The sequence below is a fragment of the Pezoporus flaviventris genome, unplaced genomic scaffold (assembly GCF_033815535.1).
Source record: "Pezoporus flaviventris isolate CSIRO_AGI_PZ_B2104156 unplaced genomic scaffold, CSIRO_AGI_Pfla_v1 ptg000063l, whole genome shotgun sequence".
Classification (NCBI taxonomy): domain Eukaryota; kingdom Metazoa; phylum Chordata; class Aves; order Psittaciformes; family Psittacidae; genus Pezoporus; species Pezoporus flaviventris.
The window spans coordinates 8,556,871-8,584,148 of NW_026892611.1; the positions used below are offsets into that span (position 1 = coordinate 8,556,871).

Here is a 27,278-nt window from a genome sequence, read left to right on the forward strand (position 1 = left end):
CAATGTGCTAGCTTGTACCCCAACAAGAAAAGGCCTCAGGAGCTGCGTTAAGGAAACACAAATCACCAGCTTGGTGACACAAACTTCTTAGCACTCAGCTTAGAACTGAGAGTGCCCAGGGGGGATTTGTCAAGTGCCACTAACACAGCATAAGAGACAGGATCAGGAGGGCTACAAAGAGCCCGTGCAAAAGGATTACACATGGATTAGGAATGCAGATAAAGCACAGGGAAGCAGCAGGGCTGTAACAAGCCCATGACCTTGTGCAGGGGGCATGACCGGAGCAGCACTACAGGTACCCTGTGCCTCCCTTAAACCAAACCACCCAGCCCGAGCGCTCCTAAACTCCCTGCATCGTCCCATCTGCACCTCTGGGCCCTGCACAACCAGAGCTGTGAACACAGTAACAGGGTCCAACAGTGGCAACAGGGTCCAAAGCTGCTGCCGGGTACCTCGCATCTAAACACATCTTCCCATACACGAGCACCCAACACCATCAGCACACAGCTAGAGCAACCCAGGAGCACCAGTGAGGAGGTTACAGGAGTAACTCCAACCACGCAGATCCATCACTCCTGCCTTCTTCAGGCTCCACCGACCCTCGGCTGGGTTGACAGCCAAAAGAGCAGAAGATAAAGCCCAACAGCTCCAAACCTGGACTCCTTCCATTCAAAACAAGCGTCAAGAGAGCTCCCTTTGGACGGGAAAATAAAGACTGAAGCAGAACAAAGCGCTCGCCTCTCAGTAAAGCAGAGGGCAGGAATGGAGAGCCGCGGCAGGTACACCCGCACACAGGGCCGACCCAGCCCGCATCCCGCCGCCTCCGGAGGGCTCCTGGCCACCGGAGCTCTGTTGACTTACGGGGACAGCGCTGGGCTGTGGGGCGTAAACCTGGCGCGGCCGGGCCGGCTCCGGCTCCAGCCGGGCTGCGGGACGGGACGGGACGGGCCCGGCCAAGGGGAGCCGCGACCGGAGCCGTTTGTCCGGCAGCACCGGCCCGGCCGCGAGGGGAACCGCAGGCCCCGCTCCGAGCAGCACCAGGCTGGGCCCGGGGCCGCCGCGCGTCGGGACCGGTCGCTCCCGGCTGTGACAGGCCCCGGTGAGGCCGCTAACGGGGAAGGGGAAGCGGAAGGGCCCGCCCGCCCCGCGCTGCCCGCCCCGCGCCCGGCGCCCCTCACCCGAGTCCCGCCGGCGGCTGCTCCGCGAACCGGCGCTTCCCGGCCCGTGGCGGCGGCAGGAACCGCGCATGCGCCCGGCAGGACCGGGGCGGGACTGGGGCGGGATGGGAGTGAGTGACAGCGGGAGCGACACCGGGAGTGTGACTGTGACTGTGTGTGCGTGGCTGTGTGTGTGTGTGTGACTGTGTGTGTGTGACTGTGTGTGTGTGACTGTGAGTGTGTGACTGTGTGTGTGTGTGACTGTGTGTGTGTGACTGTGTGTGACTGTGAGTGTGTGACTGTGAGTGTGTGACTGTGTGTGTGTGACTGTGAGTGTGTGACTCTGTGTGTGTGACTCTGTGTGTGTGAGACTGTGTGTGTGTGTGACTGTGACTGTGTGTGTGTGTGACTGTGTGTGTGTGACTGTGTGACTGTGAGTGTGTGAGAGTGTGTGTGTGTGACTCTGTGTGTGTGTGACTGTGTGTGACTGTGAGTGTGTGAGAGTGTGTGTGTGACTGTGTGTGTCTGTGAGTGTGTGAGAGTGTGTGTGTGACTCTGTGTGTGACTCTGTGTGTGTGTGAGTGACTGTGTGTGTGACTGTGTGTGTGTGTGACTGTGTGTGTGACTGTGTGTGTGACTGTGTGTGTGACACTGTGTGTGTGACACTGTGTGTGACTGTGTGTGACTGTGTGTGACTGTGAGTGTGTGTGTGAGTGTGTGTGTGTTGTATGTGTGACTGTGTGTGTTGTATGTGTTGTGTGTTTGTGACTGTGACTGACTGTGGGTGTGACTGTGACTCTGTGTGTGTGTGACTGTGTGTGCGCGTGTGTGACTGTGAGTGACTGTGTGTGTTGTGTGTGTGACTGTGAATGACTGTGTGTGACTGTGTGACAGCGGCAGCGACACCGTGTGACTGTGAGTGACTGTGTGTGTGTGACTGTGAGTGACTGTTTGTGACTCTGTGTGAGTGACAGTGGGAGCGACACCGTGAGTGTGATTGTGAGTGACTCTGTGTGTGTGACTGTGAGTGACTATGTGTGTGACTCTGTGTGTATTTGTGACTCTGTGTATGTGTGACTCTCTGTGTGTGTGTATGTGTGACTGTGTAAGTGACAGCAGGAGCGACACCATGAGTGTGACTGTGAGTGTGTAACTGTGTGTGTGACTGTGAGTGTGTGTGTGATGACAGCAGGAGCGTCACCGTGAGTGTGACTGTGAGTGTGTGACAGTGAGTGTGACTGTGTGTGAGTGTGACTGTGACAGCTGGAACGACACCATGAGTGTGACTGTGACAGTGAGTGTGTGTGTTGTGTGACTGTGTGTGTGAGAGAGTGTGAGCATGACAGCGGCAGTGACACCATGAGTGTGACTGTGACTGTGTGTGTTATATGTGTGACTGTGAGTGTGTGACTGTGTGTGTAAGTGTGTGTGTAAGTGACAGCAGGAGCAACACCGTGTGATTGTGAGTGTGTGTGTGTGTGTGAGTGACAGCGGCAGTGACACCATGTGACTGTGTGTGTGATTCAAAGAAATCACTTCACAGTATGCACTGTAAAGCACAGACCTATTCACTAGCACTGGGAGCACTCGGGGGTTCAAACCTCCATCCACATCTCCAAAGCACAGTAAATTCCAGGGGTTTTATACTTTGCATCTTCATCTTGATATAATTTTATCTGAAGCAGCCACAGATCCATTTGGGTAAGTTATGTATCTGTACTCCCCCTGTCCTACTGCACACTTGGGGTAGGGCTACAATGACAGGCTATTAGTTACCTTCTACCTTCAACTGCTAATACCTGTGGGCTACGTGCTCAGTTCTTTGTTCAGTTGTTATCCTTTCTCACCAGGAGGGATGTCCCTGATTAGAAGCAATTCCCAGAAGCAGATGCAAGGCATCTACAGGCCCTAATTCTGATGCACTGTTTATCAAGCCTCATCAGAAGGGCAGGTTCCCACCCTCAGAGGGGCCCCGTGTCGAGGGAGCATCCACGTTTAGGTGCTAAATCATACTCATGCTAAAAAGTAAGGTTATTTCAGCTAGGGCCTAATGGCTTGGTCTCATGTGTGTGTGACACTGTGAGTGTGTGCGTGACAGTGACAGTGTGAGTGTGGCACCGTGAGTGTGATGATGGGTGTGTATGCGATATGGGGTGTATGATGTGGTGTGTGCGGTACCGTGCGTGAGTGTGATGCTGGGCGTGCATGAGTGTGACACTGAGTGTGTAACACTGAGTGTGTAACACTGAATGTGCCCCTTGCACACCAGCCCTGCCCTCACACACCTGCACCGGGGGCTCCTCCTGCAGTACCTTGGCTCCGCGCTCCATCACTGGCTCCTTTCAGAGACACATTGGAGACGCTTCCAATGTCATTCCCTCTATCCCATAGCTCAGCAGAGCCCGTCACACCGGTGTCTCATTAGAGCTGCAGCTTCTACTGAAGCTTAATGCTTCTGGCTGTGTCTGTGGGAGCTGTTTTCGAGCCACTGACTCATCCCAACGAAGGTGGATGCGAGCACCCGGCGCCATGACCGATGGATCAGCTGCTCAGCACGGCCTTGAGGACGGCTATTTTTGGTTTAATTCGCATTCATGTAAAACAGAAACAACCCCCGGAGGTGACTGTTGTGTTCCTTGTTTGAGCATGGGATGAGGGTTGTGAAACACAATGTGTGAGTGCAGCAGATACTCTGACAATGGAGCAGCGCGTCCTTGCACCTGCATCGGGATCAGACCCCTTTGTATAGAGCTCACATTAACATGGAATCATGGAATTCCAGACTGGGTTGGGTTGGAAGGGACCTTAAAGCTCACCCAGCTCCAACCCCTGCCACAGGCAGGGACACCTTCCACTAGAGCAGCTTGCTCCAAGCCCCTGTGTCCAACCTGGCCTTGAGCACTGCCAGGGATGGGGCAGCCACAGCTTCTCTGGGCACCCTGTGCCAGTGCCTCAGCACCCTCCCAGGGAAGAGCTTCTGCCTAAGAGCTCAGCTCAGTCTCCCCTCTGGCAGGTTAAAGCCATTCCCCTTGGCCTGTCCCTACATCCCTTGTCCCAAGCTCCTCTCCAGCTTTCCTGAAGCCCCTTTAGGCACTGGAGCTGCTCTCAGGTCTCCCCTTCAGGAGCCTTCTCTTCTCCAGGCTGACCCAGCCCAGCTCTCTCAGCCTGGCTCCAGAGCAGAGATGCTCCAGCCCTCGCAGCATCACCATGGCCTCCTCTGGACCCAAACAGCTCCACTTCCCTCTTGTGCTGTTGCCCCATTGCTGATGATGGACTGCTTCCTAACACTGTGTTAGACGTAGGGCAGGCCCCACCTGGGTTTTTTGCTTCTCCCTTCACAGCAGAACTCACCACCAAGACATCTTGAAGCCAGGAAGCATTCACCAGTCCTTATCAAACAGCTTTAACTTCCCTGGACTTTACACCCAGCAGCACTGATCCACCCATGATGTGATTTGAAACCCAAGTACATTATGCCTGGACTCAGTAATTATAGCACAAATGCCATCTAGAACCACCTTACACCACAGGCATGGAGGGATATCATAAAACTCTGCTTCCTGGGTTAAATACACAGGACTTACCTTTACAGAGCTTATAAAGGGTCTCTGCTTACAGAAAATACATAGCACTGAGAACACAACCACTGCAGCTGCAGTAACAGTCCTCTGGAGCTGTGAGTTCACCCTCAGATGCAAATGCCCATGGATTTCTCTGTTCCAGGATGGATGAGACTGTCACATCCTTGAGTTCAAGCTCCTCACAACGTACTAATAACTGCCAAACGTGATTGATAGCCTGCTCGTGATGCCTCTGTTAAAGCAGTAAGTTTCACATCCACCACTCAGGCGCTCAGAATTCCTGTCTCCTGTGGCTGTAATTAGAACCTAAAGAGCAATGTGAAGGGTTGTTTTCCTTCCTACCTTGAGACACACAAGCCTGAAAGACAGATAGGTGCACTTTATGGAGCTGTATATCCTCTGATACAAAGCTGTTAAATATCCTCTGGTACTGAACAGGGAAAGGTTGCAGGGAGGGTGGTGAAGATCACATGGAGCCTGGCAGAGCTACATGAGTAATGAAGAGATGCTGCAAGCGAGGAGCAAGGGGTCCTGGCTGATGAGAGAAGCTGGGCGAGGGCTTTGGATGATGCTGCAGGTCTGAAGGGTGTTACAGGGTGTCTATGGGGTTGTGGAAGAGCAGAGGTGCACTTGGTGTAGTTACTGGGAGAAGAGAAGGGCTGTATGATGGGGATAATCCAGCCAGGTGGTGCCTGAGCTGTGGGAAGCTGTGGAAATGCATTGGATTTCTTTTCTTCTTATTATTGTCCTATTTTATTCCTCATTTTTGAGCAGGGATTCATGAGCTGGTCTGGTAGGACTCGTGCATCAGGGTACACGGAAGGCTCTGAGGCACAGCTGATGCTCAGGTATCTCATCCCAGCAGGTGAACCTCACTCAGAACCTAAGGATCCCATTTGCTATGTACAGGGATGTAGATCTCATAGTCCTGACTGCCTGTAAATACACTTGATAAGATCCCTAATGATCCACAGTGTTTAACATGGTCCTTGAGGGTTTTTCATCACCTGGATCCCTTATTTCCCACAAGCACATACTTTCTGCATGCTTCCCAAATCAGTCTGCAAGGCAGGAAGTCCTCCACCATGGGACCATCTCTTAGGCCTGAGCCATCTCCACACTGGGAAAACCAGCCAAATATTTGTCTTCTTCCATCCCTTTCCTTGCAGTGAGGCTGGAAGGCAGTGGGATTCATTCCTCCATCTCATGTGGTTTTGAGTCAAGGTCCTAGGCTAATGTATATAAACTCTGATGCTTGAGGCTCTCTTAAATTGCCAGGCTTAGCCTTGTGCTCTAGAGAACAGAACTGTCTGTCCCAGCTATGCTGGGGTTGCTGCAGCACTCTGCATTCACAGCCCTCTTGATTCCAGATCGATTTCCCCAAGCAGACAAACCCAAAGTGACAGGAACTAGGAGGGAATTCCTCTGCAGGCACAGGATAATCAGTGGAATTTGGTTTCATTTTCTTCTGCAGCAGCTGCTGCCTGTCCCTGCCAGGCACTGATTAGATAAAGCAGAGGTGGGATCTGTTACAGCATCGTGCTCTGACTCAGTGACCTTGCCCTGTGACACCCAGGATTTATCTGCTGAAGGGGACAAGAACCCGGTCCCTGGTGGGAGGTGCTCAGCTCTCCCTGCCCCCCTGCCTGCCTTCTCCAGGGGAATCATGGAATCATGGTTCGTGTTGGAAGGGACCTTAAAGCTCATCCAGCTCCAACCCCTGCCACAGGCAGGGACCCCTTCCACTAGAGCAGCTTGCTCCAAGCCCCTGTGTCCAACCTGGCCTTGAACACTGCCAGGGATGGGGCAGCCACAGCTCCTCTGGGCACCCTGTGCCAGCGCCTCAGCACCCTCACAGGGAAGAACTTGTCCCTAAAATCCCACCTCAATCTCCCCTCTGGCTGGTTCAAGCCGTTCCCCTTCTCCCGTCGCACACCCTGGTACCGCTCTGCCCGATCCCGGCTCCTCTCCCAGCTGCCTCCAGCGTTTCTTTCTTCCTGAAAATGCGTGCCACCTAGTGCACACTGAGCCCAGCGCAGCGCAGGACGCGCTCATCCCGCCGGAGCCTTGCTGCATCCTCCTGGAATACGTGGGTCTTCATAGGCCCCTTCCAGCACAAACCGTTCTGTCATTCCAAGCGCCAGGCTCGGACACGGCATCTCCATCCCAGGCAGGCAGCGATGTCCGCCCCGTCTGTCGTGTCAGCCTGTCTGTCCCCATGGGGGTCACCACTTCCCGATCAGCGTTGTTTAACAGCACTTAGGCTGTGGCTGCAGCAGTCCCAGCTACCACAGCAGAAGCCGGTTGTCTGTGTTTCCCAATGCTTGAAGACACAGGCAGGGAAAGCAGCACGTTCTGCTCCTAATGGACATGTCGCATATAAGGAGCTGTTGTCCCATAGGATCTGCTGCCTGGAGCACGGTGCTCACCCCAGAATGACATGAGAATGTCATAGGATCATAGAATAGTTAGGGCTGGAAAGGACCTTAAGATCATCCAGTTCCAACCCCCCTGCCATGGGCAGGGACACCTCACACTAAACCATGTCACCCAAGGCTCTGTCCAACCTGGCCTTGAACACTGCCAGGGATGGAGCATTCACAGCCTCCCTGGGCAACCCATTCCAGTGCCTCAGCACCCATGTCAATGGGAATGACATCAGAGGGGACACAGGAAAAGGGGAGGGGGGAACTACAGGCATACCCTAAAGCTGGTGGTCCACAGCGAGTGCCTTTGCTGTGATTGATCAGGGTGACCGAGGGGACCCAGCTCCCTGCTTCCCACCCCTTCATTCCACCCTTATGGTCCATGCCTGCTCCTCCACAGCTCTGGATGCCATCCCAGACCTGTGGCACAGGTCGGCTGCCCTGTGGAAAGCTGCCTGTCAGCACCGTGTCCTTGGGCTGCTGGCTCTCCCCTGGCTGGGGTGGTTGCTGCAGCACGTTGGTCAGGAAGCAGCTTACCAGGAGGAACAAAGGGGATGTTGTCCGGGAGGGGATGGGTACCTCTCTCGGAGCTCCAGCATGCTGCAGCCCGGTGCTGAGCCTCTCCGGGGCTGCCCTTCCTTCAGCACTAACAGAAAACCCATCACAGTTATCACCTGGGTCTCCAAAGAGCACAGAGTGTGCGAGGACCCAGGCAGGGCTCAACGCCACGACAGGGAACCAAAATGCTCTTGTGCTGCTCTTACATCTTTCCCTTCTCCTAAGAAGAACCGTGTGGTTTTGGGGTGTGAGAGACCCCACATTGCAGGGTCCCATCAGAGACTGGCATGACAGGAGTGAAAGCTCCATCCTGCTTTCATGCCCATCTTCCCCAAAACACCATGACAGTGGGAAGGAAACCCATAAACACGCCGTGATTTAGTGCAGCAACCAGTTGGGTAAACCTGACACTCATTGTAAGCCAGCTAAGGGCTGACAACAGCAACTGGTGTCCTGAGGAGCAGCTCAGCCCTGTTCTTTCCTCCTGCCAGCAAGAAGATGCCTTTTGCTTTAGCTTATGGCTTTTTATATTGCACCAGGCCCTTCTTATAAATCACCAACATGTTTCTTGGCAATGGTGTAGGACATGCAAATGAGATTGTCTTTCCTTTCTGCATTCGCCCAGCTAATCGAAAAGGAAAGCCTATTATTATTATTATTTAATTATTGTTATTGTTATTACTATTATTACTATTATTGTTACTATTATGGCTCTGTTTTATGCTCATTTTCCCCATCTTCCATCCAAGACCAAGATGCTGCCAGAAAAGAGATCTGGTGGCTGCTGCTGTAGATTCCATCCACCCCACTGCTGCAGGAAGCCAGGACAGATGCTGCTCATGGCACATGGCAGATGCTGAGTGGACATGGGAATGGTCCTGCTGAGCCCTGACCCCTCCAGGACCCATCTCCTGCGAGCATCACCGATGTCCTTGGGTCACTATGCAGCAGGGCCATCAAGAAGGACAAAAAGAGCTTTTTTTCCCTGGCCAGCCTTGCTGCCCTGTGGAATCTTATAATTAGCCTTTCCTATGTTGTGGCTGTGCCTTGAATAAGGCTGGCTGTGTTTGCTCTGCAGTGTAAGCCCATAGCCTGATGCTGCCAAGCCACTCCAAACACACACAGTAATGATGCAGACATGGAAAACATCCAAGATGCTGCTTAAATGGACCAGGAAATCATGGAGAGCATCTTTGTGCTGCCGACCTTACCCATGCACATTTGCATTTAGGGAGGGTTTTCCTCCTGGTGTTCCAAGCCTGGATGTGGATTGATGCTGGAGTTGGTGATCTCCAGCCTGCAGGCGCTGGCAGCGAACCAGGATGGCAGAGACTTTGTCAAAGTTTAGGCAAAACAGACTTAAAAGGCACCTTTGAAACTCGCGTTTGGGAGCTGGCTAATGAGAGCTTTGCTGCTGAAGGAAATGGGAAGTAAAAGCCTAATTGCTAATTACTGAATCCCTACAAGAAAGCGATGGCAGATGGGCAACCATGTACTTGGCATAGCCGGAGCCTGCTTTGTACTGAGTGAGAACACGAAGCTTTTAAGGGCATTTAAGGGTCTGGGCTTTGTGTAGAAGGAAATGAACAATCCAGCAGCAAGAGCAACTGCTGCCTCCAGGAAAGCAAGGGCAGGGATCCTGTTGATCGTAAGATCAACATGCTCAAAGCCAGAAGTATTTTGACTCTAATACAAGTATTCTACTCCTAAAGTTGCTGGGGAACTTAAGAATCCACAAGACTGGGAAACCCAGCGTATTTGGGGGTCCTTTATCCATTGCTTTCCAGGCTGCTGAGAGCCTGGAGTCTCACACAACAAGGCTTTTACTTGCAATGGTAGTTAAAATGGTTAAAAGCCCATAATGGTTAAAAATGGTTAAACACACACCTGCTTTTAAAATAGAGAGATGTCCTGGTTGGGAGATGAAGGAGACAACGTGAAGGTGTAGCAGATGAGGTGATGGAGGTGGATGGGAAAGGTTTCCAGCCCTGAGGTATGAGATGGAAAGGACAGGGAAGGTCTCCCAGCCTCGGATGCCTGGGCAGGAAGTATCCTCGGTAGAAAAAGAGTCTCTGAAGGCAGTTTCTTGCCCAGGAACAGGCTGGGAAGACTGGAATGCAAGAGGAGCAGGACTCCCACAAGCAGTGCCCAGGTCCCATGAGCAGGAGGTTGGGAGCATCCCCTCCCGCTGCATCCCGATGCTGGCTCAGGTACCAACGGCAGTTCCCAGACAGGGCGTTATTGCTGGCTCCCTCTCCAGGTGGGCATTCAGGAGGGAGGTGGGAAGGAGCTGCAAAGCCCAAGCCCTGTGGAGCAGCTTCTCCCTTCCCCTGAAGTGTAACCCAGGCTCTGCCAGCTCCCAATTTCGGGATGTGTCCCTGCCTGCCTTCCTGAAACCCGAGCCATTCCCTCCTCGCCATGTCTCCTTAGAGGTCTTCCCTCTCTCCTTCCCCTTCCTCTTCTTCTTCCCCCTCCTCCTCCCTCTCTTCCTCCCTTGCTTTCGGGGTGCTCTGCCCCAGGATGGGATGCAGGGCTGCCGTCCTGCCCTAGAGCTGCAACCCAGCCGGCAGCAACCCCAAAGATGCAAAGAGATGACGGGCTGGAGCTGTTCACTTGATGGATGAGATGCTTTTTATCTTCATTTTTAACTATTTTTAGTTAATTTACTAAACAAGACCTCGCCTAAAGAAAAAAATAATTCCTGCCTCATCCCCATCACCTTTTCCCGGGAATATTCATTTCAACAATCATTTGTTCAGGTTTTTAACTAACTCGCCAGCTTTTTCCCGTACTTCGAAAGAGAACAGTGATTTCTGGGATTCAGTACACCCATTGCTATACTGGGAAGGCAATACCAAACAGGTATGTGGATTTATGATGCTTTTTCATGGGTCAGCATGGTAATTACAAGTCATGGTATGACAGGGCTGCTGAAAGACTCAGTTCTTACAGTTGGATAGTTGAAGAGTGACAGCTCAAGAGCAAGGGGGTCTGTCAGCTATGGCCATGGGGACCAAAGGGGACCAAAGGACCTGAGGGGTCTCGTGTCCTAGCTGGGATTTAGGCACAGTGTGGGTGTTATTTGGGGTGAAATCAGGGACTTTCTGTGCCCTACCCTGTAAGTTTTGCATCAGGCACTGTGGTCAGTGTGGGGTTGGGGCTGATGTGGGTGTTGGTGCTTCTTCCATCAGATGCATGGTTGGGGTTTGCTTTACCTAACAGCTTGAAAGACCCTTGTTGGAAGGCACTTTCAGAAGCTCACGTTTACCAGCCCTTTAAAAGGGATGCTGTGCTTTGCTACAATGGCTTATTAAGGCTTAAAAGCAGCTTTTCATCTCTAAGCATCCTTAAGGATGCTGTGCAAGGAAAGGGGGTTCAGTTTGCAGCCGAGCGTTGGGGTGAGGATGGAGAAGCAGACACAAAAGAGAAGGGAAGGTCGGGTTTTACCTGCCTGGGGTCAGCCATGGCTCAGCACCGCAGTGGTTAATGCCCCGTGCCAGGGAGCAGGAACGTGCTGGCTCCGGCACAAGAATGGCCCTGGATGACAACGTCCCTGCAGGCAGGACACGATGCGAGGGTTTGGCCGGGGCAGGGCAGCAGCGGGGCCGTCTGTCAGCCCTGCCCCGCGGGGGACAAAAGGCGACATTATTCGGAGCGGCAGAGGGATGAATGGAGCATTGAAAGCATCACCTTAGGGAGTGGATTGGTTTTCATGCCCATCGCGGAGCTGCCTGTCTGCTGGCGGGTGTCCTCCGAGCCGAGCGGTGAGAGCAGGGAGGTGGAATAGGGATGTACCCCATCCACATGGCTGCATCCCGCACCTCCAGCACTGGGCTGCTGTCATCTCCCACTGGTGCAGACAACAAAGCCAAAGGCTCGCTCCGGAAGCTTGCATCACACCCAGCCTATGGTCTTGATGGGAGCTCTTCCCACTGCATTGGAAAACCAGGAGCAGCAAAAGGCTGCTAGAGGGATGCTTTACATCCACAGGGATGCCTTTTGGTCACCAATACATCAGATACCAAGGTCCTTCCCCAAGTTTCTCACCATCAGTAGATGCTTCAAGCAGCAGCAGCCGGTGCACAACCCATTCCAATGTGCCGTGTGTTGGCTGGAGGGACTAAAGGAGGGCTCTGCTTAGCTGAGACTTGCAGCCTGGCTTCAGAGCCAGCGTGTGAAAGCATCCTCACGATGGCACTACTCCACCAGCACACGCTGCCGTCCCAGGGCTGCTGACAGCGGGATGCTGGGACCGCTGGGATGCTGGTCCCGGTCCCAGAGGGGTAACGGAAAGCAGGATCAGCCCCATCCTGCTCCCCAGACTGAAACCGAGCTAGGAGTGCATCAGTGATTCCTGAAGGGAGCAGTGAATGAAGGGGAAATGGCATCTTATTTAATCTCTTCCTCGTTTTCTGCCTGACGTTCCCCTGTTTGCTTCCTATCTTGTCCCTGCAGATTTCACATCCCCCAGGTGAATGAGGTTCTCCTGTCAGACCCCAGAGGTTTCTGTCTTCCCATATAAATGCCTTTCCCTGCTTTTTCCCTTGGGATGCTGAAGAGCACCAGCGGAGCCAAGACAAAGCAGAGGGTTGGCCATGGCTGTGTCCAGGCTGGGATGGGATGGGGAGCTCCTTCACAGTTCAGCCTGGATTCAGTGTGTGACTCAGTTTACCCACATGTGGCATGGGGTATACGGTATATATGTGCTATGGGGTTTGCTGGTAACATCAAGGATCTGAGGTCCATCCTTCAGCCAGTACAGCAGCCTAAGGCTCTCTCCTTGCTCCCAGTTTTGCCTCATGGATGGATGTGGCCTTGCAGCTTCATCCTGACGTTCAAAACCTCTCTCTTCCTCTCAATCAATCCAACCTGAGTTGTTTTTCCTGTCACTCCTTCACTGCTTCAGTAAGTGATGAGGAGGGGCTTTGTGGGGCCTGCATGGCCCTTGATGGGGCACAGGCTCTGCTGTCCATCACCGCTAACACTGCCATCTTCATGTTTCAGGGACATCCTCCTCTCGATACCCATCTGCAGGAGGACCGCGGCGCAGCGATGAGACACGGTCCATGTCCGGTCACCCGGCATGGCACAGGGGTGCTGGACATTGGGATGCTGATGCCAGCCACACTGCTCCTTCTCCTCCTCTTCCTCAGCCCCACTGGTGAGCCTCTGCATGCTGCGGTGGGATAGGTAGCTTTAGGTACCCACCACCTCCCTCCTGGCTTTGCAGGAGGAGATTTTCCTCATGGAGCAGGAATACCATGATGTCCCCAACAGTGTGCACAGGGGTGGAAGGAGCAAGTCCAGCTCTTATGTCCCACCATGACTTATGCGTGATGCCAAGTGCAGCAAGGGCATCCTGCTGAGCATCCATCCCCTGAGGATGCTGATCCCAATCACTCCCGGCAGGCGCTGTCCTTCCAGGCTGGAATTGGGAAAAGCCATTCCAGTGTTGGAACACGGTAATTATCCTGGTGTGACTCCATCAGTGTAATTACAGCCGGGCCTCAGCAGGGCCCCACAAGACAAAGCCAGCCGGGAAGCTGGTAAATCACTAACGGAGGGGGATTTGTTCCTGCATGTGGTGGTTATATTTAGCAATATGAATGGGATGGTGTTTACTTGAGATGGTTTCCCCTTTCCTTTTAGCCTTGTGCAGCTGGATCAGAGGAATGCGGAGGGCTCCCTGTCCTCTCAGAACCCCCTGTTTTCCCCTCATCCATCACTGCTGCAGACATAACAGGCACATCTTCTCCCGGTCTCTTGTGACTTTGCTGGAGGATGCTCTCAAATGAGTATTTCAGAGCTTTGATTTTGACTTAAAGGGAGATGAATATTGAATATTTAACAGTGTCCTTTCCTCCACTGCTTCCTCTGCACTGGAGTGGACTCAGTGCTAAAAACCAATACAAACCAGGAGCAAAAGCTCTTCCTAAAAAACCACATTCCCGTGCAGGGGGGATCTGAGTTACCTCTCTCCTGTTACCCAGCCCATGGGGCTGCTGTGTCCTTCATCATCCTCTCCCTCATTGAGCCCCTTTGTTCCCTTGGTCTCCTGTTTAATCCCTACTTCTCTCTTGGCATCACAGCATCGCTCTCCAGCCTGCCTGGGTCCAGCTATGGGTGGCATCTGGCTCCTAGCCCTCACTCCTGGGTGCTAAGTCATAGCTACAGCAGCCAGTTGCCTTACTCCCATTTCTCCGGGGGCTTCCAGGTCTTTCTTTGACAACCCTGTTTTGCAGCTGACTTCATAGTCTCCCAGGCAACGTCCTAAGCAAGGCAGAAGGGAGGTGGGTTCATCCACTGGACCATCACATTGCTTCTCATGGTGGTGACATCCTCCTCCGGAGCAGGAGGGATCGACCTTCCTGTCATTGCTCGTGGGCTGAGCGTGAAGCAGGACAGGGCTGCTCCAAGCCAGGGGTAGGAAAAGAGGCCATGGAGCCACCCCAGGTGTTGATCACCCCTTGGGTGCTATAATTGGTGTGGAGGGATTTAACTTGAACGCTGTCATCCATCTGTGCAGCCGGAGTCTCATCCCGAGGCGCTCTGGATGCAGGAGTTGGTCTGTGCTGCCTTCCAGCATCCTGAGGCTTGTAAACCCCTGAGGCACCCTATGGGGCAATGACAGGGGCATCCACAAGGTCCAAACACCCGTCCCCATCCACTGTCCCCCAGGGCACCCTTGCCATGAGCCCCTGCACAAGCTGGAGACCTCGGTGCCTCGTGTGTGCAGCATCCAAGGGGGACCCCACATCACTGGGGCTGAGAGGGGGTTTGTGCCCGTGTAGCACCCAACCTATGGGAGAGGGGCCAGCCTGGTGTGGGGAGTGGGTTGCTGGGGGAGCTTTGGATCTGCCCATGGGCAGCATCCGTACCCCTGGGTGTGGGGCTGTTGGCAGAGCACTTTCAGAGCCCCTATTTAAGCCCAGCTGATGGGGATGGGGATGCATCCTGCAGGCTTTCAGCTCCCTCCAGATGCTGCTTGTTCACGCTGGGCTGAGAATTAAATAGGAATGAAAGCCCCAAGGCAGCTGCTTCTCCTGTGGCTGGGAAGCTGAGCCCCGAGGCAGAAATCACCAGGGGTCTGTCTGTGTGCAGCAGACATGGAGCTGCCCTTCCAGAGCCAGCTGCGATCGAGAGACCTCATCCTGATGTTCCGACAGCCCTGGGTTACACCAGCGTGCAGGAGACCAGCAGCAATCCCCTGGGTTTGCATGAAGCCAGTTTTGTTTAATGGGATAACCACGGAGGAATCCCTCCTCTCCCACCTTGCTCTGCTCCTTCCCGGCTGCAGGAGGATGTCTCTGCAGCAAACCCTTGCTAAGCCCTTGGCAGCATCACCCAGGCTCTGGTTCCCAGCCAGGCTGGGATCCCATGTCTGTGGTCCATGCTCCCCTCTGCTCCCTCTGCCATGCACCTCTTCTCTTGGAGCTTGGTGTCATCGGCACCCCAAAGGGTGTCAACAAGGGGACAGGCACCCGCCGTGCCCTGCATCCCTGCTGCTGTCAGCCTCCGAGCTGCATCCATCCCCACTGCAAGGATGCTGCGGAGATCTGATCCCTTTCCTTCTCCCTTGCAGGCACCAGCTCGGAGCCCGCACTGCTGCCATTCCCAGGTGAGATCCTTGTCTTCAAGCCATTCTTCTCCAGGAAGTTTTGTAGTTCAAAAGTGTGGGGTTTGGTTAAAAATGGGGTTTGGTGGATTTCAGAAAGGTTTGGAACCTTTGGCATATTGGTTTGGAACAAAAAGTGGCAAAAAAGAGCTGAACACCTTTTACAAAAAGGAATTAGAGTTTCCTTATTATCCCTATTCCACGTATTATCTCAAGAGGGGAATTTTGCCACCTCCTTCTGACTCCCTATGCCATTTGTTGTGCCCAAGCAAATAATTCCCTGGATGTGGCCAGCCAGAGGTGCTTATACACGCACGGCTTGAGAGATCATCTCCATCCCACCAGCTCCCACGTAGGACCAGGCCTGGTTGGTCCATTGAAGCTAATGAAAATGTGCTAATTGCATCTTGTCACTCGTCACCATCACATGTCCACTTCCCTCTTCTCCCACTGGGTTATTGCCCAGCCTGTTAGTAGGCAAGAGGGTGGGATTCTTCTCCCATTGGATTATTACCCAGGCCATTAGTAGACAAGATGATGGGATGATGGTGCCTCTCATGTATGTATTGAGATGCTCTGAGTCTTCATGTCTGAGAAGCCCATGATCAGCCATTGGGTAGCACCAAGCCAACAGCTGCCTCGTGCTACAGCAAAGGGCCACCAGCTCATGTGAGGAGCAGAGATTTGGGGCCAATAGGGCTCACGTCCTCCTCATGGCACCTCCTTTGTGCCCATCCTTGCAGAGATCCGCCTCTCCAACGGGCCCAGCCGGTGCCAGGGCCGAGTGGAGATCTTCTACAATGGCTCCTGGGGGACGGTGTGCGATGACGACTGGGACCTCGTGGATGCCAACGTTGTGTGTCGCCAGCTGGGCTGTGGCCACGCCATCACCCTCCCTCCTGCCATGGCCTTCGGCCAAGGGAGCGGACCCATCTTCCTGGACAACGTGGACTGCAAGGGCCGGGAGGTGGCCTTGAGCGAGTGCTGGAGCCATGGATGGGGCATCCACAACTGCTACCACTATGAGGATGTGGCTGTCGTATGCAATGGTAACGAGGTTTGGTTCCTTGGGGGCAAGGAGAGCAGAGGTGCAGTTGCCCTGGGGGAGCCCAAAAGCTGTGTCTTATACCATGGGTCAGCCAAACCTCCTCTGCATCCTTCCTCCACCCTTGTCCTCCATCCAGGTCACCTCCCAGCTCAGCACGCTGGTGCTCCATAAGGTGACCAGCCTGTTCTGTGCTCCCCGTCACTCCCAGCTCAGGGACTCTCCAGCAGGATCCCTGGGGAAAGAGCACATGCCGACCCACATTCCTGCCTCTGAGTCAGCCGCTGCCCGACTGCGCTTCCCCCCTTTTGTCTTGTCTTGCTTTAAATTGCCGAGCTTTTCAGTAGGAAATGTTCCTAAAGGTGAGAAAAGCGGTGGAAAGCGTTGGCAAGAGAAAGTGGAACAGCTCCATGCCCACCCCTATAGACCCAACGTGTTCCTCCTGCAGTTACGTAGGGTTTGCTCAGCAGCCACACATCAATGACAGGCAAACGTGAGGATGTGCAGACCTGGAGCTCAGCCACAGCTGCAACTGCTCAGTGCATCCCTGCATCCCGCAGGCTTGGAAAGGGCTGGGATGCTGGGCTGGCAACCAGAGAGAGGAAGCTGTGAACTGAGCAGGAGCCCTGCACCAAGGCACTGCTGGAGACAGGAGGGGGAAGGATTGGAGAAGGAGGAGATGGGTCTGAGGGCAGAGGAGCAGCTTGAGCCCTTGCGTGTTTGTAGCTTGGTGGGCGATGGAGACCTGGAGATGCTCCTCTCCTGAGAGGAGATGCAGGAGTCCACCCAAGCACCAGACCCCAGGAAAGATGCTTCCTCTGTGTAGAAGCTTTCAGGAGCCAGCTTGGTTCTGTTGGTTGTGGTTCCAGAGGGAAGCATGGGGTCAGGAAGCTCTTCTCCATGTTGGTGAAGCACTTCCCAGGATGCTTCCCACAACCCTTGGCATGCGAGTGGCTGCCTGTCAGAGCACCCCAATAAACTCACCATGAGGAGATGGGACACGATGGCTTGATCCAACATTGTTAGCAAAAGAAAGAGAGGTAAAATCAAGGTATTACTGGTTTTTACATATATATGCCGTGATTTCGGATCCAAATCCCATGATGGGTGGGATGCTGACTCCTCACAGCTGAGTGTAGCTGTATGGTTTAGTCCAGGTCCCCATGTCACAGCTTCCCACTGTGCCAGCAGCCAAGGTCCTGGCTCCATCCATCCACCTTCCTGCACCTACCATGGGGCAGATAGCGCCGGGCAGGGCAGTGCAGCTGCAAGCCCATCGTTCTTTCCCCATTGAGGCTGGTTTGGTGCAAACCCTCTTGACGTCCATGGAGGGAAAGGCAGCACACAGGGCTCCTGGATGGATCACTGTGGGATGGATGCCACCTCTCTGCTTCCCTTTGCAGAGCTGTCACCCACACAAGCCAGCGAAGGACCGACAAGCAGGACCCTCACAGCCTCAGTGCAGGATGGGGAAAGTAAGCTGCTTGGCTTCACTTACAGGGGGCTGGGAGAGAGCAGCATCCATCACCTTCCCTCCTGCCCCCATAACCCACTGCCCCTCCATGAAGCACCCCAACACTCTGGCTCCAGGGGGCAGATCCCCAGGAACCCTGTCCTAACGCTGGCCATGGGCAAACCCTATCCCAGATGTACACATCAGTGGTGCTGCCCCAAAGCATCCCCCCTTCCCCGCTGTTTCTCACCACAGGCAGTGCGGGATGCAGGCTCGGTGGCACCGCTGTGTGGTGACCCCCTGGGGAAGGGAACGTCCTTCTCACCCTGTTACCCACCCTGCAGGCGACGGCAGCATCCGCCTGGTGAGCGGGACCGACTCCTGCCAGGGCCGGGTGGAGATCTTCTACCGCGGGAGCTGGGGCACCGTGTGTGATGATGACTGGGGCCTGAGCGATGCCAGCGTGGTCTGCAAGCAGCTGGGATGCGGCCAAGCCCTGGATTACAAGAGCAATGCCTATTTCGGCTATGGCACGGGGCTCATCCTGCTGGACAACGTCAACTGCGATGGCAGCGAGCCCTTCTTGTCCGCCTGCTACAGCCTCGGATGGGGCATCCATAACTGCGGACACCACGAGGATGCTGGGGTCATCTGTGCAGGTACCAGGGCAGAGCATCGCTGTCAGGGTGGAAATCCAGCGATGTCGCTGTCTCCAAGGGGAAACGGCCTCAGATGGATGCTGACATGCCCAAGGTCAGGCAGGGATCCGGGTGCTGTGTGCAGGAGCATCCTTGCATCCTTTCTCCTTACCTGCAGTCATCCCGGTGCTCCGGAGCCTGGAACACAGCCCGAGCTGTGGTTTGCAATGGAAATGCGTCTGCTGGGCTGCCATTTCCCTGCTCTGCTGGCTGGAAAACAAGCCGCCAGCATCCGGAAGGAGCTGGGCACCGGGACCAGCGGCCTCCCCTTCCCTCCCTGAGTGATGTATTCCTGCCCTGCCCCGCTGATTACCCCTTATAATGGCAATAATGCCCTTGAATTCCCTTGTTGTCACGGGAGCAGTAAACGCCAGTGCTTTTCCCTTTCCCACTATTAAGTGACAAATGGGCTGATGAAGGAGAAATCAGGCTGGTCCTTCCCTCCTTAAACATCCCCATCCCATGGGCACGGAGCCGATGGCACCACCGTGCACAGCCCTAAAACAGCGGGGCAGGGGGGAACCAAGCTTTAGAGCCATCAAACCCGATAAACCCCCAAGGAGAAGCAAGGGGCCCCTCAGTGCTGCATGTGGGACCTCAGCACTTGGGCTGGGTGGGGGAGAAGCACCATCTCCAGGACATGGGCAGCAGGGATGTGGCGATGGACACAGTCCATCTCCATCCCCATCATCCCGGAGCACCCAGACTCCAGGTCTGCCTCATGGAGTCAGCAGGTTCATGGCTTTGCAGCTTCTCCCCATGTGTCACCTCTGTCCCTTTGTCACCGCAGGGCTGGACACGTCCACCATCACGTCCTTCACCACCTCGGGGACCCTGGACTATGAGGAGACGTTCACTGCCACGGCCACAGGTAGGGGAGAGCCACCCTGCTCATCCTTGTGCCATAGCCGGGGGCTTGCTGGGGGGGGACGACCATGTCTCCTATGTCCTCCTTTGACCCAGCACAGTCACCCTGGGTCCTGCTGCATGCAGGTGAGCTGGGGGGTGACACTGACCACGGCAGGAGCTTGCCATGGGGCTGTCGTGGTGATAGAGGCCATTGGCACCAAGCAGAGGGGCAGCAGGTGCTGGGTCTGGACCTGCTCAGCACCCTCCTGTGCCCATGCTTGTCCCAGCAGTGACAGACAGCAGGGACCAGCCCTCCGAGGCCACCGAGGTGCTCACCACCGCTCTCCTCACCATCGAGCAGGAAAGTGAGTGCGCGGCCACTGCTGGTCCTGCACAGCATCCTTGTCCAGAGCATCCCCACAGCATCCCCAGGGGCTCACCTCGCATCCCAGGGCTCACCCCATGCTCCCAGGGAGCTCACCCCATGCCCTGCAAGGGTTCACCCCATATCTTCAGGGATCACTCCATGCTCACAGTGTTCACCCCGGGCTCCTTGGGAGTCACCCCCTCTCCTCAGGGTCACCCCACATTCCTGGGACTCCCCTTGGGGGCTCACCCCATGCTCCCCAGGGGTTCACCCCACATTTCCAGGACTCACCCCATGCTTCCCAGGGGCTCATTCCATGCCTCTAAGGGCTCACCCCCACATCCCCAGGGCTCCCTCCATCTCCCCATGGGGTTGCTTATATTTCCCCATAGCTCACCCCTCATCCCCAGGCCTCACCCCACACTCCCCGCTACCTCACCCCACATCCCCAGGGCTCACCCAAGGGCTCCCGCACATCCCCAGGGCTCCCCCCATGCCCCCAGGGTGTTGCTCCCGCGTATCCCCACCGATTACCCCACAACCCAAGGGCTCACCCCATAACACCCCCCCCCCCCCCCATCACCCCGTACACCCGATGGCACCCGTCTCAGACCCCCCGTTCCCCGCAAGGCACCGGCGTGCGGCTGTCGAGCGGCAACGGGAGCTGCCGCGGGCGGGTGGAGGTGCGGCACGGCGGGACATGGGGCACGGTGTGCGACGACGACTGGGACTTCCCGGACGCGGCCGTGGTGTGCAGGCAGCTGGGCTGCGGCCCCGCGCTCGCCGCCACCGTGCTCGGCTCCTTCGGCTACGGCAGCGGGCCCGTGCTGCTGGACAACGTGGGCTGCGGAGGCGGCGAGGAGCGGCTCCAGGACTGCTTCCACCTCGGCTGGGGGCAGCACAACTGCGGGCACCACGAGGATGCCGGAGTCATCTGCCAAGGTGCGGGGATGCTGGAGGAGGGCTCCTCGGCTGGGATGCAGGGGGAGGACAAGGGGATGGGGTCAGGAACACGGGGGGTTAGGCTGGAGGTGAGGAAGTTCTTCCCTGTGAGGGTGGTGAGGCGCTGGTGCACAAAGAAGTGAATGCTCCATCATCGGACGGGGCTTGGAGCAGCCTGCTCTAGTGGAAGGCGTCCCTGCCCGTTGCAGGGGTTGGGACTGGATGAGCTTAAGGTCCCTTCTAACCCAAACCATTCTACGAGTCTATGGCTCATGCCTTGCCATCTGGGTGGGAGAAGTGGGATGGATGCAACCATCCAGGTGTCTGCTTGGTAGCATGGAAATTCAATGGGATAATGGGTGCAGGGAGGATTTTGGCCTCCCTACACCCTCCGATGCTCAGGCTGGCTGTGGGAAATAGGGTTTGCAAAATGGGGTTCTAGGTGAATGTGAGCCCCAGAACACGGGGCTCCTCCTGCCTGCAGTGGTTGGATGCTGTGGTGCCCAGTGATGGCTGGAGCATGGGTACCACCTCTGCTCTCTGTTTGTGTCCTGGAAGCGTGGTGGCTGCCCATCCCACTCCACTCATCCCTGCCTCCATACCCAGACACCCCATGCTGCTTCTGTGGGGCCCTGACCAGGGGCAAAGTCATCCCGTGTCACTTTTCCCACCCCTTCTCCACTGCACCAGATCCTGATGATGCTGGAGACCATTCCCAAGAAGCCACCACTACAACCACCATGCTGACCTCAACTCGTCCCAAGGATGGTAGGTATTGAGGTATCACCTGGGGATGCGGTACCAGCCCTGAGGATGCTCTGCACCAGCACAGGATGGAAACTGAAGTGGCTTGGTCAGAGAAGCCTGAAGCACTGACACTGAGCAGCCCAGGGGAGGGGGAAAAGACACAATGGTGGGACCATTAAGCTGTGGCTTCTCCTGGTGCCTCTAGGGATGGTCCAGGCAGGGGAGGTGATGGACATCAGGTGATGGACTGCTAAGTGATGGTGGGGAGAGTAAGTGATGGAGCTTAAGGGGGAGAGAAGGTGATGGAGCTTGATGGGGAGAGGAGGTGATGGAGCTTGATGGGGAGAGGAGGTGATGGAGCTTGATGGGGGAGGAGGTGATGGAGCGTGATGGGGAGAGGAGGGAATGGACTAACGGGTCTGATCTGAACAGAGATTATTGTCTGTTCATTCAACTTGAACATCCACCTCGATGCATTGTGGGTCAGCCCCAGCTCACCCCCTTGTGCTCCTGCCTATGCAGAGGCAGTGCAGGGCAATCCAGAGACCAGGGCTCTTCTTGCCTTGGGACCAACTGGACCATTCTCCATCACTCCTGCAGACCCATCCCAGCGGGTACCACTGCCCCAGTGGTGATGGTGAACGCAGACAGGGTCCCCCTCATCCCTCAGCCCCTGCCCTCCACAGGGTCCCTGCGCCTGGTGAACGGCAGCCACCGGTGCGAGGGGCGCGTGGAGCTGTTCCTCCTGTCGCAGTGGGGCACGGTGTGCGACGACGCCTGGGACCTGCGTGACGCCGGGGTCGTGTGCCGGCAGCTGGGCTGCGGCCGCGCCGTGGCGGCCTGGGGCGAGGCGCGGTACGGGCAGGGCACCGGGTACATCTTCCTCGACAACCTCAAGTGCCAGGGGCACGAGGCCTCGCTGCTGCGCTGCTCCCACATCCGCTGGGACGTCCACAACTGCGACCACTCCGAGGATGCCGGTGCTGCCTGCAGCAGCCGGTGAGCGCGAGCAGCGCGGAGGTGAGCGGGGATGGGGATGGTGGAGGTGGTGATGCGCACAAAGGGGATGCTGGCTGGGGACTCTTTGAGGATGGGGAGAGCTGGGTGAAGATTGGGTTTTATAAGCCACAGAATGGTTTGGGTTGGAAAGGGCCTTAAGAGCATCCAGTTCCAACACCTGCCATGGGCAGAGACACCTTCCACTAGAGCAGCTTGCTCCAAACCCCATCCAGCCTGGCCTTGAACACTGCCAGGGATGGGGCAGCCACAGCTTCTCTGGGCACCCTGTGCCAGCGCCTCAGCACCCTCACAGGGAAGAACTTGCTCCTTATCCCCAACCTGAACTTCCCCTGTTTCAGTTTGAACCCATCACCCCTTGTCCTATCCCTACAGTCCCTAATGAAGAGCCCCTCTCCAGATGAGGTTTCCTCAGCTCCTAAAACACTGGCTGCATCTTCCCTCCCCCCCCCCCCCCCCAAGCTGCCCCTTGGGAAAACAAATCCATTTTGGTGTGAAATCTGGTTGGTTTCAGCCATTTCATTGAAGAGATGAGGAAAATGGATTTTCAGCTGTGAAAACAACATTACATTATGCTCAGACAATGTAAAAAGGGGGCTGAAACCAAACCAGGACATTCCAGTGCCTCTGCACGAAGTCATTGCAGTGCTGCAATTTGCTTTGCAACCCCCAGCAATGCAAATACCAGGTTTTTGTTCTCCTTTTGGCAGAACAAATACCAAATCCTCACCAATTTCCTTGCAGCAGTGATGCAGGGGCTGGATCTCGCACCATCTGCAGCCCCATCCTGCTTTGCTGCTGCCCAGTATTTCTCCCTCGTGCCCATTCCACCTCCTATTTCTTCTGCTGAGATTTCCCTTCAGCGCAGCCAGTCTCTGCCTCATTTTCCTATGATGAAAATCCACAGGGAAAACCCTAAATCCCTTCCCAGCACAAGGATGCTGAGCCCAGTCCCTTCCCCAGCATCACGCCTTTGTGGTAAGGGCTCTATCCCTCCCAGATCAGGTGGAAGGACCCATCCTGCAGCCCCATCGCTGCGTGTGATGTCTGATGGACACCAACAAAATGACCTTCCTGATTCCATGGATGGGGTGTGAGGGTGGGAGTGGCTCATGCAGAGGCAGGGAGCGGGTCCCAGCTGCTCCCTCTGCCCTGCTCGCTCCTCTGGTTGTGCGATGCTTTTGTCAATAATAGATCGTGCACATCCCTGCCTTGTTCTGGGGGCTTTTTTCTTCCCCATTATTTTTCTTATATGTGTTTGGGATTGTTTTGTGAATAAATAAAAGACCTTTGAAAGTGTGCTGAGTCATGGAGTCATGGAATCATGGAATGGGACAGTAAAGCTCATCCAGTTCCAACCCCTGCCATGGAAAGGGACACCTTCCATTAGAGCAGGTTGCGCCAAGCCGCATCCAGCCTGGCCTTGAGCACTGCCAGGGATGGGGCATTCACCACTTCTCACTTCCCTGCCATTCCCTGGGCTGGGAACAAGCGATGCCCCAGGCCCAGAGGTGAGGGCTCAGCTCCTGCTGCCCAATATTGGTGCAAATCCCTTGATGCTCCCTGAGCATCCCTCAATTCCCAACTAACTTGGACCCTTCCCCACCCCAGCTCCTGGGGGACAGCCCTGATCCACACCAGGCTTATGGAGATGAGGTTGGGTCCAGATTCGGGTTTGGTCCCATTGGGATTTGGCAGCCCCATGGAGCTGAAGTGGGTGCGTTGGTTGTTGTTGTGCTGCTGTACAGGCTCTGCAATGCTGATGGCAGTAACTCCAGCGCTGCTTGCTAACAACAGAGGAGCGGATGGGAAGAGATTGTCCTGAGAGCTGCAGACCCTGTTCCTGCCTGCGGGAAGAGGCTGGGACCAGGATACAGGGTTCCATGATTTGGGGATGCTTTTCTGCACCCCAATTGGGCATCACACATCACGGTGTGGCTGTGGCATCACGCTGATGCTGGGTGTCTCTCCACTGCTTCCCATGCTGTGGGCTCTCCCAGCACCTTGCTCCCATTCCAGTGGGGTAACTGAGGCAAGAAACGTCTTCCAGGCACACCTTGCTGGAGGAATTGGACATGGACTTGCTGGGACCCTGGGAAAGGGCAGGGAGGTGGAGTGTGAATAAAACCCCTCCATTTACTGTGCCCCCAGGTCCCGCATGCTCAGCTGCTTCCTCTGCCTCCTGCTGCCACCACCATCCCCTGTCTCGCCTCCTGCCTCCAGCCAGATGGGCAATGCCTGGATCCTGCTGGGAGCAGGAGCAGGATGGAGCGGTCCTCGGCAGATTTTCCCTGTTTTCCTCAGGGATTGAGCCTTGAGCAGGCAAAGCTGGGCTGGGTTTTAGTGCTATCCCACTTTGCTCCCCTCTGCTTTGGGCAAAGAGCAGGTCCTGTTCTCCTCAGGGTTATCCTTTCCACAGCATGTAATCCGGCAAGTAAAGGGTTTCAGCCGGGAGACACAGCGCCTCCTCCCTTGCTTTACAGCCTTTTCTCCCTGCAGCCAGATCGGGATACGCTGGGATTCACAGGGATCCCCCCAGGCACCCCATGAGCAAGCTGGGCATCATCTCCACAGGAGCACGGGTGTGACAGGCAGGCTGGGAGCAGGGAACCAGCACGGGGGACGCTCCATCCCTTGAGCAGAGTACCAGCACGGGGGATGCTCCATCCCTGGAGCAGAGTACCAGCACGGGGGATGCTCCATCCCTGGAGCAAGGTACCAGCACGGGAGATGCTCCATCCCTGGAGCAGGGTACCAGCACGGGGGATGCTCCATCCCTGGAGCAAGGTACCAGCACGGGAGATGCTCCATCCCTGGAGCAGGGTACCAGCAGACAGGGATGCTGGTGGAGCAGGAGCATCCTGTGGGATCACAGCCAGGCCGCAGTGGCTACATGGGAGCTGGGAGAAGCCTGGTGCCTGCCCAGCTCTTATCCTCTTGCCGACGTCAGCTGTTTGCCGTGCCTGGAGCAGCTGCAGCTCCACACCAGTCAATGCCATCGATTAGTTCCTCTCCTGTCCCTAGAGAGGGGCTGGGGCGGGGGATGGCAGGGGGAGAGAGAATGAATATTTCAGGAGGTCCAGGCAAAAGCTGGGGTTATTTTGGGGCCGGGATTTATGGGCTATTAGGGATAAGGAATGAGTCTGTGCTGAGGAGAGAAGACCCATTAATCCAGGCTGAAGGAGCACAAATGAGCAAGGGGAAATGGAGGAGGGTTTAATTATTGTGCCACATTACAGTATAATAAGCCAGGCCTCTGGCTGAGCACTTCTGTGCGGCTCTGGAGCTCTGCAGAATTGGGGCAGGCAAAGGGGTGCTTGTGGTTAATACCCCCCCCCCCCCATAGCTGTGCTGGGAGGGATGGGGGTCCCCTAGTTTTAGTCTCATAAGACCAGTATGAGACCAGTACAAGAAGTGCTGGGATGAGGTATGGAGGATGCACTGCATGTGAGGGGAGCTGCAGAGTGTGGGGATGGCTGGAAGGACCTGTGGGTCAGTGCCTGGTCCCAGGGGTGCCCCCCCCCGGCCCCCCCGGCTGGATCAGCCCCATAGACCCACCGTGCCCCATTAAGGCAATCCCATCTACGTTGTAACTGGAGGAGCTGGGCACTGGTGCAGGGTGAGTCAGTGCCATAGGCAGCCCTGGCCCGGGGAGCATCCCTGGCGGTTCTGTGCCCAGCATCATCCGGGTGACCTTGGGCTCTCTGTGTTCCCCCCTGCTCTCCCTGCTGCCTCTGCATCACCCAAGTGCCTCAGTTTCCCCAGGGACACTGGGGATGGTGGCCCTGGCTCACCCCTTGGCACCCTTAGGGAGCTTGCAGGGATGCAGCAGCCCTGGCTGGAGGCACACCGGGGGGGTACCCAGGGGCTGATTAACCCTCACTGGTTACAGCCTGCCCCATCCACTGCAGTGGGGAGGTCCTGGGGATGTAGGCACCCACCCAAGGATGCAGGGCAGGGACAGTCTGGACCACATCCCCCTCCGATGGGATGGATGAGGACCAGGTCTCCCTGCAGCATCCCTGCGGCAGATCAAGTCCCTTGGGGTGCCAAGGTCACACCACATTGGGGTGCCGGAGCTGCTCATTGCACCCCACGCCGGAGCAGTGTCCTCCTTCCCAGCTCCTGCCTCCCGCTGACGTCACCGCCGGAGCCAGGCGCTATTTTGGGATCTGCAAAGTCACTGGCGCAGTTATCCCGCTGGCAACGGGACCGCGGGGACCGCTGCGCTCCATCACCACCGAGCGCCGTGCCCGGGGCTGCGCGGCCACGGCCTGCGGGCACCGGGGTAACCGGCCCCGGCTGCAGATCCTGCTCCATCCATCCATCCATCCATCCATCCATCCATCCATCCATCCATCCATCCATCACAGCCGGCTCTCCCGTTAATTGCGTTTCGCTGCCCCACGTGTGCTGCTGAGCGCTGGCCAAAGCCGCCGCCTGCGTTTAGAGACAGGCAGGGAAGCAATTATCTGGCAGCGATGCGGGCAGCGTGCTTCCCATGGGATGGCACGGGCGAGGGGCTGGGAGCGGGGGTCCTGGGGACGCTGCCTTTGGGTTCATCCAGCCTGCATCATCCCGGATGCAGCCACTGGGGTGCCACCGGGTGCTCCCGGATGCGCAGCACCCATAGACCCGTTGTTCCTTGCCCCAGCGATGGGGATGTGCCATGTGCTGCTGTCATAGCAAAGGGACACAGGGCACAGCGCAAGCGGACAGGGGGTCCTGCTCTGAAAGTGCCTTTGTGCCTGGGGACATAGGGACAGTTAGAGGGGACAGCCCTCCTCCTTCCCCAGTGCTGGCTGCTTTCTCTCCCCCAGTAA

General features: G+C 56.0%; 2 protein-coding genes across 6 annotated transcripts in view; one reads left to right on the plus strand and one right to left on the minus strand.

Moving 5' to 3' along the window:
- DTX2 (deltex E3 ubiquitin ligase 2) overlaps window positions 1–1,276 on the minus strand; it is a 37,134-nt gene extending 35,858 nt beyond the window's left edge. For 4 of the 5 annotated variants that reach the window (XM_061470424.1, XM_061470423.1, XM_061470422.1 and 1 more), the window contains exon 1: window positions 862–1,009. The gene's annotated coding sequence lies outside the window, so the exon portion shown is untranslated. Of the gene's footprint in view, window positions 1–861; window positions 1,010–1,178 lie in introns of those variants that run through there. The other variant, XM_061470420.1, reaches the window with a different exon arrangement.
- On the plus strand, window positions 763–23,618 carry SSC4D (scavenger receptor cysteine rich family member with 4 domains). Its single transcript, XM_061470732.1, has 11 exons — window positions 763–1,288; window positions 15,305–15,340; window positions 16,081–16,386; window positions 17,786–17,857; window positions 18,180–18,494; window positions 19,324–19,404; window positions 19,670–19,747; window positions 20,380–20,691; window positions 21,382–21,459; window positions 22,125–22,458; window positions 23,200–23,618. Exons 1-10 carry the CDS (start codon window positions 763–765, stop codon window positions 22,439–22,441), a joined length of 2,121 nt encoding a protein of 706 aa, XP_061326716.1. The 3' UTR covers window positions 22,442–22,458; window positions 23,200–23,618.
- The last annotated feature ends 3,660 nt before the right edge of the window (window positions 23,619–27,278 follow it).

Excerpts from the sequence above, each read along its gene's own strand:
- SSC4D (XM_061470732.1), top strand. The coding sequence starts at position 763 with ATGGAGAGCCGCGGCAGGTACACCCGCACACAGGGCCGACCCAGCCCG. Across the intron at positions 16,387-17,785 it reads TGTGGCTGTCGTATGCAATG|AGCTGTCACCCACACAAGCC; the intron begins GTAACGAGGTTT and ends TTCCCTTTGCAG. Across the intron at positions 17,858-18,179 it reads CTCAGTGCAGGATGGGGAAA|GCGACGGCAGCATCCGCCTG; the intron begins GTAAGCTGCTTG and ends CCCACCCTGCAG.